Source organism: Leopardus geoffroyi, chromosome A2 (genome assembly GCF_018350155.1).
Source record: "Leopardus geoffroyi isolate Oge1 chromosome A2, O.geoffroyi_Oge1_pat1.0, whole genome shotgun sequence".
In the NCBI taxonomy this organism is placed as follows: Eukaryota; Metazoa; Chordata; class Mammalia; order Carnivora; family Felidae; genus Leopardus; species Leopardus geoffroyi.
In genome coordinates this window covers 48686475-48699969 of record NC_059331.1, presented here as the reverse complement: position 1 = coordinate 48699969, position 13495 = coordinate 48686475, and the positions used below count along the sequence as shown (strand labels likewise).

General features: G+C 43.6%; 1 protein-coding gene and 1 long non-coding RNA gene across 9 annotated transcripts in view; one reads left to right on the top strand and one right to left on the bottom strand.

The window, feature by feature from the left end:
- Positions 1 to 12775, bottom strand: part of GRM7 (glutamate metabotropic receptor 7) — an 872169-nt gene extending 859394 nt beyond the window's left edge. For all 7 annotated transcript variants that reach the window (XR_006716005.1, XR_006716006.1, XR_006716007.1 and 4 more), the window contains exon 1: positions 11936 to 12775. Coding sequence is in view for 3 of the 7 variants with exons in the window: in XM_045493619.1 (XP_045349575.1) it covers positions 11936 to 12454 (519 nt within the window). In the remaining 4 variants the exon portion in view is untranslated. The remainder of the gene's footprint in view (positions 1 to 11935) is intronic.
- Positions 9634 to 12365, top strand: LOC123605927. Of its 2 annotated transcripts, none has more exons than XR_006716010.1 (3): positions 9634 to 11411; positions 11676 to 12112; positions 12258 to 12365. It is a non-coding gene; the product is annotated as an uncharacterized LOC123605927 (long non-coding RNA). The 2 variants fall into 2 exon arrangements; XR_006716011.1 differs by having other exon boundaries at positions 9634 to 11415.
- Positions 12776 to 13495: the final 720 nt, after the last annotated feature.

The window sequence follows — 13495 nt, the reverse complement described above, 5'->3', positions numbered from 1 at the left end:
ACTGTCAATACACAATGGAAAGGAGTTCAAATTCAGTCTGCCTGACTTGTGTTTAATCACTAAAGTATGAAAATAACCATTTTGCCCTTTGTCTGACTTCTCTTCTGAGGCCTGAATATTTCTTTAGTCTCCCAGATGAAGAGAGAAAATTCCTTGGCCTCAACATCCAACTACCCTTTCCAAAACAGGAATTGTTTCAATGAGCAGCAGTATGCTGTCTCCAAGTCCATCCACCTTGAGGACTAACGATCAGATACCAGTGGAAGGAAAAGCTCTGTCACAACCCTACTCTTATATAGAAACATGGCAGAAATAGAAATGGCGGGGAGGAGATAACGAAATGATGCATTGGAGAGATAGTACCTGGCATGGTGATGATGATGATAATAAATGTTGATAAGTAGACCTTGCTGTGCTCTAGCCATTGTATTAAGTGCTTGGCATGGGTAATTTCATTTAATCTTGAAGACAGTACTAAGAGGATGGAATATTATCGTCACCTTATAGATGGGAACACTGAGGGGCAGATAATCAGCTAAACTGACCAAGCTAATATAGTTAGCAAGTGGAAAGCAGGAATTTAACCTACGTCCAGTGCCTATAATCTTAACCATTATGCTACACTGCCTTCTGAAGACATAAAAATTCCAGTGGTCTTTCCCATTACCCAGTCCCATACTGCAAACTAAAATAAGTCTAAGAGAAAGAGACAGCAAACTTGGAGTGTGACACCTGACAGAGTGTCAGTCATTTCAAAACAATGTGCTTTTATCATATGGTACAGTTCTTGTGATAATCTTTACAACCCATTTTCAAGAAACAGGAAGCAAAGATACATCCCTATTTACAAGGAAGATGAGACAGCATATTTGACATTGGGTTTAAGTGTTGCAGAAAATGTGGTCCCAGCAGGCATACATGCTAGTAGATTTTCCCCACCTACCAAATCCAGAAGCAATATTTCATTGCTATGTTGTTTTTCATAATCCCGCTCTTTTAGTGTCTGCCATTCATCCTCTGGCCTCTTCCTTTCTCCATTTCTGTATAGAAATATGCTAAGTGTGGTTTTGATTTGTATTTCCCTGATGAGGAGCGACGTATGACAATAAATTTCATATTAAAAAAAGAAAAAGAGGGGCGCCTGGGTGGCGCAGTCGGTTAAGCGTCCGACTTCAGCCAGGTCACGATCTCGCGGTCCGTGAGTTCGAGCCCCGCGTCAGGCTCTGGACTGATGGCTCAGAGCCTGGAGCCTGTTTCCGATTCTGTGTCTCCCTCTCTCTCTGCCCCTCCCCCGTTCATGCTTTGTCTCTCTCTGTCCCAAAAATAAAAAAAAAAAAAAAAAAAGAAAGACGCCAAGTGTATGTTCTCTGATGTGAAAAGGGTGTGTTATGACAGGGAGCCATGGTGCCTCAATGTTGGGTTTTTTTTTTTTTTTTTTTCATCTTAATTCTATTATGCCAACTCCACTGAACTTAATTATAGTGAATACAGAATTACACAATTACCCTCTGTTCTGTTCTTCAGATGCTATATTTTGATAAAATTTACTACATGCTGCTCTCCCCCTGAACACTAGAAACGGATGTGTTGATATAAAATTTGTTATAATTGCCATTAAAATATAGCTTACATAATGACAGTGTTAAAATACAATTATAGATGTGTAGAGACAACATGGTCATGCATTTTTTAGTATAAGGACATGCTTAGACCAGTATCCGATAATCAAATGAATAAGGAACAGAATTTTGGTTAAGCTACAAAGGCTGTTAAACGATTTATAAAAACCTAAAGGGAGCTCAAAACCAGTAAGATCAAATTTTCCCCACCGTGTATTCAATAGCAAAGTGAATGGAAGATATGAGATGCCCAATGAAGTGATCAAAGTCTGTACCCATAAGGATATTATAAGACAGGCCCATTATTTTTCCTTGCATACCTGGGTCTCTGCTTAAACTCTCCTATACAACTGACCTTTGAACAACATGGGTTTAAACTGTGTACGTCCACTTATATATGGGGTTTTTCAATGAATACAGTACAGTCCTGTAAATGTCTTTTCTCTTCCTTATGATTTTTCGTAGTAATATTTTATTTTCTCTAGCTTACTTTATCCTAAGTATACAGTGCATAATACATATAAAAAAGCCAAACTATGTGTGAATTAAATGTCTATGTCATCACTAAGGCTTCAGGTCAATGGTAGGCTATTAACTTTTAGGGGACTCAAAAGCTCAGTGTGGATTTTCAACTGTGTGGGGGTCAGTACCTTTGACTCCTACATCGTTTAAGGGTCAAATGTATACCAGTGATGCAAATCCCCAACTTTTATGTTATATAAATTGACTTAAAACAATTGTGTCACAAATACTGTTAAAATGATTGTGACATCACTTTGTTCAGTTCTACTGCAAAAACTATAGGATTTTTTTTTTTCATTTCAGACAATTGTCTTTAGCTAGTAGTTATTAAATTTGGGGGGAATACACAGTGTTAACCGCATTATTTCATTTAATCTTTAAAATAGTATTCCCATGTAGTCATTCTTAGTTATCTCCGTTTTATGAAAATGTATCTCTAGTTTAGGTTTTTCTTCATAACTGCAGACTTGTATATCCAACTGTGCATTCAGCATCTCTACTTGGATGTCAAAAAATTTCTCAAACCTTCTACCTCCAGATCTGATCTTTGATCCCCCAGATGTGCTCCACTCCAAACCTCTTCCATCTGAAGTGATAGTAATCCCACCTTTCCACTTGCTCAGGCCCCATGTCTTGGATTCACCTTGTTCCTTCTCTTCCTTTCACATCTCCCATTCTATTTACCAGGAAATAGTGTCACCATCTTCCAAATGTATCACTTCTTGAATCATCTGCTGCTAAAATCCCGGCCCAAGCCACCACCAGTCATCTCTTAAGCACCTGTAATCACCTCCTGAAATTATCCCTAATTCCACTCTTTCCCCCATCCTCAATACCACAGATGACATTGTTTTAAACCAACAGACGCATCATGCTAAAATCCCACCACTCACTGGCTACACTTATGGTAAGACAAAATACATGTGATGTCTTCCAAGGACTACCAAGGCTTCCCAAACTGCCCTGTCATATCTCTAATCTCAAGCCCTCTTGCTTCCCCTTTCTCTTCCTGACTTACTCAGTCATAGTGGCATCTTAGATGTTCCTCCAACCTGCCAGGCATATTTCTGCCTTAGCGTTCTGGCACTGGTTGTTCCGGCTGGCAGGGGATGGTCTTCCCCTAATCCATTCTGACAATTCCCTCACTTCACGTCTTTACTCAACTGTCACCTTATGAAATCCACCCTGACTACCATAGTTAAAAATAGAACTCACCTGTACACCCCCCAGGACTACCAACCCAACATTCCTCAGCATGCTTCATGTTCTTTTCCATATTCCATAGGGTTCATCAACTATCATACTGTAGGACTTATTTATCACATCTATCTGTTTCCACATGAGAGTGTAAGCTGACAGAAGAGTAGAGATAGGAGAAAGGGAAGAGGAGAGGGGAGGAAAGACAGAAGGGAGGGGGAGAGAGAGGAGAGAGAGAGCACACTTGTCTCTTTTGGTCACTGATATGTCCAAGCACAAAAAACAGTGCACAAGAGGGATGCTTAATAAATATTTCTGGAAAAAAATACAGATGAGGAAACCAGTGGTAGAACTCAAAAAGTTTAAGTAAGTTCCTCAAGGTTGTATGGCTACAAAAAGGTCACAGTGGACTTCAAACTTGGGGCTGACTAACCCCATAGCCCACTACTCTTAGCCTGTCTGTTATATAAGTCCATGGCATTCCTTGTTCACCTTAATCAGAGCCATAGAAATTCTCACTCCACTGAATAATACTACTAATGTGTTCTCACTGTGTGTGTGTGTGTGTGTGTGTGTGTGTGTGTGTGTGTGTAATATTTTCCATTTAAACAAAGGAACAAAAAGAGTGAAATCCAGCATGGATTATTATGGTAATTTTACAGTAAATTTAGCAATAGTGACATTTAAGAAATAGTTATATTTAGTAATAATAGCATAATAATAATAAAATAACAGCTTTTAAATGTATTGAACACTCATCACATGCTAAACTCAGTGCTAAAATATTTCCATGCTTATTTTGTGCAATCTTTACAATTACTTATCAGACAAGAATACTTGTATCACTCCCATTTCAAATATAAGAAAGTTGATAAGAAATGTACCTGTTTGATCAAGGTGAGACTGGTAAAAAGTAGTGAGGATGAATTTAAATTCAAACCTAACTCCAGAATTTTGTTCTTCACCCCTACATGAAAATTCTGATGACTCCTTTGATAAAAGTAAGTTTTCTCCAGGAAAACATCCCGCATTATGTCTGCCTGTGCTACTACATTCAGAACACAGTCAAGTTTAAAACCCGATAAAAATGTTTAAGTAGTACTTTAACAAATGGAAATATTTTCATCTAAACAATAAGGTAGAAAAGCAGGCTGAGCCCTTGAAGTGGCTTCGTTGCTATCTTCCAACAAGAACAAGAGAAAGGATTGGCAGCCACAGAAGAGAGAGAGCACAACATCCAGAGATGGAGAGTTCTGTAAATGAACAATTATAAAACTATTTAGCTGTAGCACTTTCATAGCAAGAGGCAAAATAATCCATTAAACTGAAAATTCTCCTTCCCCTCACTCTACAGCCCACATAAACATTAATGTTGCATTTATTAGGATGTATTTCCTGTGCTCTATCAACTTGACTTTCAGCAATTGTATTAATACAGTCTTCTCACTTTGCACATATATCTGAATGATGGATTTTCCCACTTGAGGTTTGTAGAAACAGTAGAGTGAATGAAATAAAGTTCAGAAAGAGCCATCATAATCCATAATGATGGGCACTGAATCAGGACCAAAAAAAAAAAAAAAACACATCTTTTCTCTTTTATTTGCATGGACAGTCTACTATGTATTTATTTCCTACATACAGGGCTACCTGTTGAATAATAGACAACAACCATATTTCATTTGGGGGTGAGGATTTGTGTGCTCAAGTTTTAACAGACCTATAGAATTAATCTCATTGTAGACCTGAAATAAAATATTATTTCTTTCTGGAAATAGGTGTGGTTAAGCAATCAGCCACTTTGATGTCTTCAAATTTCACCACAGTTTCAGGGTAGGTGAATTATAATTATTTTAAGTATTTCTGCATTTGTGCAAGAGTTGAACAGCACTCATAGTGGTTGACAACCAGGGTACTGTCAGATAAACCTGAGTGTGAATCTAGACTTTGCCACTTACCAGTCATGTGACTGGGGGCTATGAGAATCACTTTCTTCAGCTGTACGGTGGGGATGATAATATGCCTTTTGCAGAACTATTGTAAGAACTAAATGAGATAAAGTATTTATAGTGCATGGCATAATGGCTCCTAGCAAAGATCAAATTATTAATGTGGTTACTACTACTGTTATTGAAAAGAAATTAGAGCTTTGGTTCTCATAAAACAGATATGTATACTATATTGTAACTTCACATTATTTTATTTTTGACCTTATAATATAACTTGATTCAAGAAACATTTAGCAGTAAATACAATTGAAAGGAAGTTACTTGTCAAACATGGAAATATCATAGTCATAAATGCTGCCATAATATTCTTCTCAGATATTTACCTGAACAAAGATTTTGTTTTGCTTTTGTTAGGTGCATAAAATACATATATTTACTGTGTCATTTGACAAAAGGTCCATGAATTCATTGGTCTGAATGTATGTTGCATAACTGTCTTCTAAACAGTAGTCACATATACAGGTTAGTTGTTGGAAAAATGTGTTTGTGACTGTTCTTTTTTGTGTACTGTAAGTAAAAGGGGAAGACAAGTAGTTAGGCTTGATGCTTACTGTAGAGTGACCCAGGAGTTTAATGCATTTTGTACTCCATTATGCCAGGAAAATGCTGCTCTTCCCTGGAGACATCAACAAAAGATTTGCTGTAATGAAGGGAAGCAAGGATGGTTCTAAAGCTTCCAAATAGGAGGCCTATATGCTGCACTCCACATCAGAAGTGTTCACCTTCTCTCTCAATTGCATCAAGATGGGATAACAAATCCTTCATGTTAATAAAGCAAATGTTGAGAAGAGAGGGAAGAATGCAGAGTTCTGAATATCCCACACCTGCGCTAGAAGGATTATATTTAATGTAAAGAAAATATCTTATATTATTTCTCACTTAATGGATGCCAATCAACAAGCCTTACACTAAGCTAAGAAATCGCTTGTTTTGGCTAGGAGGCTGTTGGGTTTTTTGTTGTTGTTGTTGTTGTTGTTGTTTTGTTTTTGTTTGTTTTTTTTTGTTTGTTTTTTAGTGTTTATTATTGAGAGAGAGAGACAGGAAGAGCGCAAGCAGGGGAGGGTTAGAAGGAGAGGGAGACACAGAATCTGAAGTAGGCTCTAGGCTCCAAGCTGTCAGCAGAGAACCAGATGCGGGGCTCGAACTCATGACTGCAAGATTATGACCTGAGCCAAAGTCAGATGCTTAACTGACTAATCCACCCAGGAGCCCCTGGCTAGGAGACTTTAAACTGCACATAGCTGAAAACAAACTGAAAATAGTAGAAGGAATTTTGATTAATTAATTTATTTTAATAACAAGTGCTGAAAATTCAGGGATTCAGCTGATTCAGATATAGTTGGGTTTGAGAGTTTCAGAATATCAACAGGGCTCGGGCTTTCTCTCCATTACTCAACCCTGCCTACCTCTGTATGACTTTATTCTACAGAAAGTCTTGTCTTGTGTTGAATGGCCACTGGGAGTCCCAGAGTTGTTTTTCCCCAGCTTAGAAATTCCAGAGAGAGGAGCCAATTTTCCCATTTTCCTCTGACAGAAAAGTCTTGGGGAGGATTCTGGCCAAGGTCAGATGCCTACACCTGAACTCATCACCTGCTTTGCTTGAGTTCAGTTACTTGGGCCAGGGAGGAGGCAGAAAGTCCTTATTTGGCAGTTTTCCAAAAGAAAGCCTGGTGTTTTTGCAAGATGAAAGGGGACAGCACTGGATAATGAAAGCTATATCTGCCTCTATAAATTCCACAGTTCCTGCTCCCTGTCCCAGGTCTTTTGACCATGCAGTAAGCCAACCCAGAAGGTCATTTTCCTCAACACCAGCCTTGATATACATGACTAAGAAGCACACCAGCAAAAGAAAAAGGGGGAAAAGTCTGAATATGAGAAATGAGCTAGACTGATATTAAGATACCGGTGAAAATATTCTTTAAAAGTTCCCCCAAACTCTCTCAAAGTTCAAAGTGGGAGCCAGAAATATGACATCATAGAGTTTGGACAAGAGCGGGTTTTCTCCAAGCAAACTATGACCTGAAGAGATTAAAGACTTAGAAACATTTATTTTTAAAGAAAAAAAAAATCAGATGAAGTAACTGAGGCCTGGAAAAAATAATCAATTTATTTAGGGTAACAAGACTAATGAATGGCAGGAATGAGATTGGAGTGCACTTTGTGTAATCTGGCTATGGTCTTTTAAGGCCATGACACAACCTATATATATAGGAAATGGAGCACTTATGGTTTGTTATACTCTAAGAATTTATGAAAACGAAGCAAAGGCCATCATTATTTCCATTATTTTTGAAGAGAAAAATTCCCAAAGACATCTTAATCTTATGGGCCTGTATACATAAAATACAAACGTGGAGGTATCTTCAAATATAGTATGTGCCTGCCTCTATTCCTTCCCTCTCTGCTCTTTTCAAAAATGCCCCTTTTAAAAATTGCCCACTCACCATCTGTTAGGTAAATTTCCTGAAACACAGTAAATGTGGAGGCAGAGATTGTTATAGAGCCTATTCCAAATGGCACTGACACCTGTATTTATGAAATTTTAAAAAGAGTAGGTTAGAGTTGTTTAAAAAAAATTCCTACTATAGTAATACCATATCATCCTAGGTGCCCAGTTCTACCCAATTATGTAAGATGGACAGAAAGAGAGAAAAGAGGGAGCAAAAGAAAGAAGGAAGAAGAAAACTAGGTATGTATATGTAAAATGCCCTGGAAGTTTGAGATTATGTTCAAGCTTCAATGAACAGAAGGACGACATTTAGAAATTTACAAATGTATTTCATTTATGGTATAAAGTCCACAGGTTTAGATCTGCAATATGCTCCAACAAGAGTCAAGTTGGCCACTTTTTCCATCTAGTTGCTTTTGAAGGAACAAAGCAACTGAAACAGATGCCATTCAATTCCAAGTCTATGGCTTAGACCATGTCACTGGCCATGAAATATTGTTCATTCAGAGTCAGGATGTAGCAAGAGTAATTTATACTCTCAGAGTGTTTGCTCTCAAGTCAATAACAGAGAAGCCTTGAATAAAAACATGCCTATTACTTTCCACTATAATATATCTTACTTATAGCCCATAAAACAGTGGTCAGGGGAGATTTATCCTTTGGACACCATATTATATAAGCTCTCTACTTTTAGCCATCCCCACTCTGTGATTATTTTTTAAATATGTTACTCATAGTCAAAATTAATTTACATTTAATCTTTCTTAGCATTAGGAGAGTATTATTTTGTACAGGCTCAGAAACAAATCTCCAGAAATTCGTCCCTGATGTTTCTCTGAGGCTGAAAATGCATTGCAGGGTGGTTGCAGTGACTTAATTCTTGTTGGCAGAGCCCTGGCCACACACTAATTTCATTAGCCTCAAATTCCTAGATTTGAAAGACCCAGTGGACATCATTCCTGTCCTCTGACATGTCACTTACTAATCAATTCAGTGTGCATACAGAGGGGAGAGAGAGAGAGAGAGAGAGAGAGAGAGAGAGAGAGAGAGAGAGAGAGAACTTGCTCAGCTCACATCTTTGGTCTGGTAGACCAGCAGGCAAATGAAAATTCAAAGTCATAGACACTATTTATATCTGAGGAGTCATTCTTGCCCAGGTCCTAATTTTCAGGAAAGAACTTCATTCCAGTTTTTTCTGACAACAACATTAGTTACATTTATTACTATCTCATTACTCCTTCCTGTCCCCCACCCCCAGTGTGTAGTACTTAAGTCACTAAGTCACTAAGTATTCCTTCCTCCAGCCTAGAAGCTTATCTCACCATAATTTTTTATCTCAAATGATAGGTTTGGCATGGTTCCCACAGCAACCTACTGGGCCCTGGAAAAGAAAACTCAAATCTCTGGAGAGCTAAGAATTCAATCATTTACAGGAGCTTCTTTTATATAGGACAATCTTAATTGAGCTGAACCCTGCAGTCCCAGAGAAGATTCACCTACAGTTCTTTCCCTCTCTCTCTAAATTGATTGTGCTTTGGAACAATGGGTCTGTGTACCACTATTCTCTCTATTCATTTTGTAGGCTTACAGAAGCTGGGAAACTAGGGATTAGACTTGCATGCCCAGAGCTCCTACAATCACGTGCAAAAGAAAAAAAACAAAGGCTACTGGGAGAGACTGTTGGAATATATAGCTATATATTCCAACAGGGGCAATGGTGAAGCAGGATACCCACACCAAGAGTTATACCCGGCTTGTAGCACAAGCCACAAGTTGGTGCATTCTTCCTGCTACCCAGCCTCTTCTCCATAAATGCAGGTGAAAACTGGGGGCTCTTTTTCCCTCAGCTGTTCAATCCAACATGAATAGCTGCAATTTGCAAATTAGAGGAAAATGACAGTGTTTTCTCTGAATGGTTGTGGTCCCAACCCACACTAACATTGGCATTCAGTTCCTTTCTTCCCAGCCCAGGGAATGGGGGAATAAGGCAAGCTATTTCTTTTGCTCACAAGAGCCTCAGGTTCACACACCAGAGGAAGAATCAGCTCCCCCTGGAATCTTTCTCAGCAAACACAGTCCTTCAGCCTGCTCTGCAATTCCTCTCCTGACTTGAACATTGCACTCTTTTTCAAACAGGCCCATCTGCAGTACTACCAGTGCTCTGAGTTAAGAGAGGAACAGGCACCAAAATAATTTAAACATGTGAAACACCAAATATGCCTTCGACCCCCGGGGCTCGGGGCTCACAGGGTTGCGAGTGGCCCTAGTGGTTCCCAGGTGATCTCTGACTTCACTTTCTCCTGCAGCACTGCCCTCTTAAGTTGCCAGGCTTTAAGCTCAGACAGGAAGGACGTGCTTCTGGGTTTGGCTTACAATAACCCAACCTCTTCCCAAAAGCATCATCTCAGAATGAAGGCTGCCCCCAAAGCATTTTTTGGGTTTGCAGATATCTAGGGACTCCCACAACAGCATACTCCAGAAGTGTTAGGGATGTTCAGAAGATCAGAGGGGCCATACCAGGCTGCAGCCTTGGGCAGGCACTTGTCCTTCTAGTGCACACACAAACTTCACACTCCTAGGTGCTGATGTGGTGACAGTTTGAATCTCAAAAGGAATCCCCTTCAGAAACCCAACACCCTTTGGGAAAGCATTTGGAAGGGAGCCAATTCGTTAGATATGGGGAGCATAAGGACACCAGGGTTAGCCAGAACATCTAGAGAAGGGATTAATTGGGTTGGGGCACTACCCGGCAGGGAGAGAGCTGTGCATTAGGAAAGGATCATCTCAAGACAGAGATGAAAAAAAAAAAAACAAAACAAAAACAAAAACAAAAACAAACACACACACACAAAAAAAACACCTTGGGGGTGGGGGTAGAGAGGGAGAAACGAATCAGAAACTGAAAGAGGGAGAGAGAAGAAGAAAAACACAAAGGAGGGAGAAAAAGAAAAAAAGAAATAGAAAGACGGAGAAACAAGGAGAAGGGAACCCACAGTCACACAGACCCTGGAACTCAATTTCTTAAAATCCAAAATGCATCAGTTTATACCCAATGCAGCACGGGAGCCACGGGGCACAAAATGCGGGAGCGGGCGGAGAGAGAGCACTGCAGTAGAACCCACCGCTCAGCTGCCCCGGATCCGCCTTCCTCCCATTTTCGCCGTTGCCCTCTGGCGCCCGGAGCAGGAGGGCGGCCGGCATTGCTCAGCGCACCCTAGTGCCTCCCTCCAGGCGCCTTCTCGCCTGGCTCCGGGAATCGTTTTCGGAGCAGAGGGAAGGGGTTGGGGGGCTGTGGTAGGGCGGTCGTGGGAAGGATGGGCGGAGGGCGGAGGCAGCGAAAGCGATTTTGTTTCGCAGTTAGCATGAGCTCATCTCTGGGCTCTGAAGTGGCAGGAGTAGAAAGCTGATCGCCCAGCTCCTGCCAGTGGCCGGACTGCAAATGCAATTTAGACGGTGCAAACACTTGCCCAGAGCAAATCACCCGGGGGTCACGTCTGCGGGTGGCATCTCCCCACTTGGGGAGCTTCCCCGCGCCTTCCGCCCCAAAGCCCTCGCGGAGACAGGCTACAGGTCGGGAGATCCAACCCGAGACAGATGGGCAATTGACATCCACGCGTACGTGAAAACCTAGCCCTCGGTTTAAGAAGTGCCTCCCTAAGCTCTTCTTGAAATTTTCCAAGCGAGCTGCGGCTTGCCGGGTGGCTTGGGGCTGGGAAGCTGGGGAGTTGAGAAATGCCCAGTTTCGAGGCGTCTTCTCATCTTTCATATTCCACGAGCCCAACCGGCTCTCACAGGAGCCCGGCACTTTTACAAGCCTGTTTTTGGACCATATTTCACTCTAATGCAAACCCATTTAAATCATCGCCTTGTTTTTCGCAGATTGCTTCTTGTAAATGGGGCCATAAATCCAGGATGTCAAGCCGGATGGAGTGGAGCGCGGACAGGGGAGAGATGGAAGGGAAATGAACCAAGCAGGGAAGGTACCTCCTCGGGTGGGGTGGGAGGGATTCGCAGGATCTCCAGGGTGAAACTGCGAGAAGGCTGACCTGACCCCGCACCCCTGGAGTCCAAGCCAGCTTTTAGGATTAAGAGCGCGGGGAGCTAAAGCGCGCTCTGCCCCGGAGGGAGCGCCTCCCTACCTGGAAGAGCCTCAGGATGTTGGCTACCATGATGGAGACCGAACTCCCTGAAGCCCCAATCACTCCAACTACTTTCTCCGGCTTGACGAAAACCGGAGGCTCGCCGTTGGTGCAGCGCACGTCGGAGGTGTCCTTCTGGATGAGCGCCTGGACGAAAGTGAGCGACTGTTCGAGCGCGTAAGTGTCCCTGGAACAAGTGTCCAGGATCCGCGCGCCCAGCGTCACGTTGGGCAGCAGGTTGGGATCGCTGTTGATCTGGTCCAGGGCATAGAGCATCGCTTCCAGCCTGTGGATCCCGTTCTCCCTCTTGATGTCGCCGCAGGGCACTCCGCTAGGACCCTTGGCATGCACCGGGAACAGCCCCCCGAGGGTGACGTCCCCCTCGATCCGGATAGAGTGCGGGGCGTACATCTCCTGGCCGCGCGCCGCCGCCGCCAGCGCGCACAGGAGCACCTCCAGCACGCAGCAGGGGAACTTCATCAAAGTCAGGACGCGGAGCAGCTTCCCCAGCTGGACCATGCTGCTCCGGCTGCTGCGGTGGTGGCGGCAGCGCTGGAGGGGATGGTGGCGGGCTCGCCGGGGTCCGGGCCCCTTGGGGTGAGGTCCTCCGGGGAAGCCCTGAGACTCCTGCAGGCACGGAGGGTGGGGGCGCCCGGGGAGGGGCAGCCAGAGAAGATGGGGGGTCCCGCGGCGCCTGCCAGATTGGGGCTCCGTGCGCTCCCGGGTTCGCCGGCCCGCGCGCCGCGCTCGCGCTCCCCGGCTTGCCGCTCGCGCTCTCCAACAACCCAGCACTGGGGAGAGGGCAAGGATTGCTATCGCTTTAAATGGTCGTTCGGCTCCCTCTCCTCCTCCTCCCACTCCCTCCCTCCTTCGCTAGCTCTCCGACACTCCCCACCCTTCCCAGAGCCCGTCCTCCCCACTGGTTTGCATCATCACGCAGGGAGGGGCTGCGTGCTGAGGTAAGGAGGGGGGAATGGGTGGGCGGCAAAGCAGGGAGTGCCTCCGACTGGGAGTTTCGCGGTCCCCAGGGAATCTGAGGATTGCAGGTCTCAGGCGAGGGCTGAACTCCCTTCTTACGGTAGAAGCGTCCAGCTTGCCCGCCTGCACCCACTGGCACATTCTAGGCACGGGTGGCAGCAACCCCAGGAGGGGGCAGGGATATCTGGTGCTGACTGCTCCCAACCCTGAGGTCGCGAACCCTGGCTGTCAGATCCCTGAGACTGCGAGCGAGTCGCTAGGTAGAGAACGCAGTGATGAAGGGGAGGTGGGAGATCCCACTCTCTACTACTAATCCGTCTGGACCAGTTTTTAAGAAAGACACACGTACACACAGGAGCCTGATTCATGACTTAAAGAACCTTTACCCGGAGACTTCTTGCGGGGGTGGGGGTGGGGGGGTGGTTGGGGGTAGGAACCAGGCACCGGACAAGCTCTTAGGAAAACACGCCAAGAAACGTTAGGAATGTAAGTGCACCCTGGTCTTCAAGGGTTACTGGGGGGCAGACAAGGATGAACTGAGGTCCCTAGCAAATCTGTGGTAGAAACCTCGGACTCCCCTCT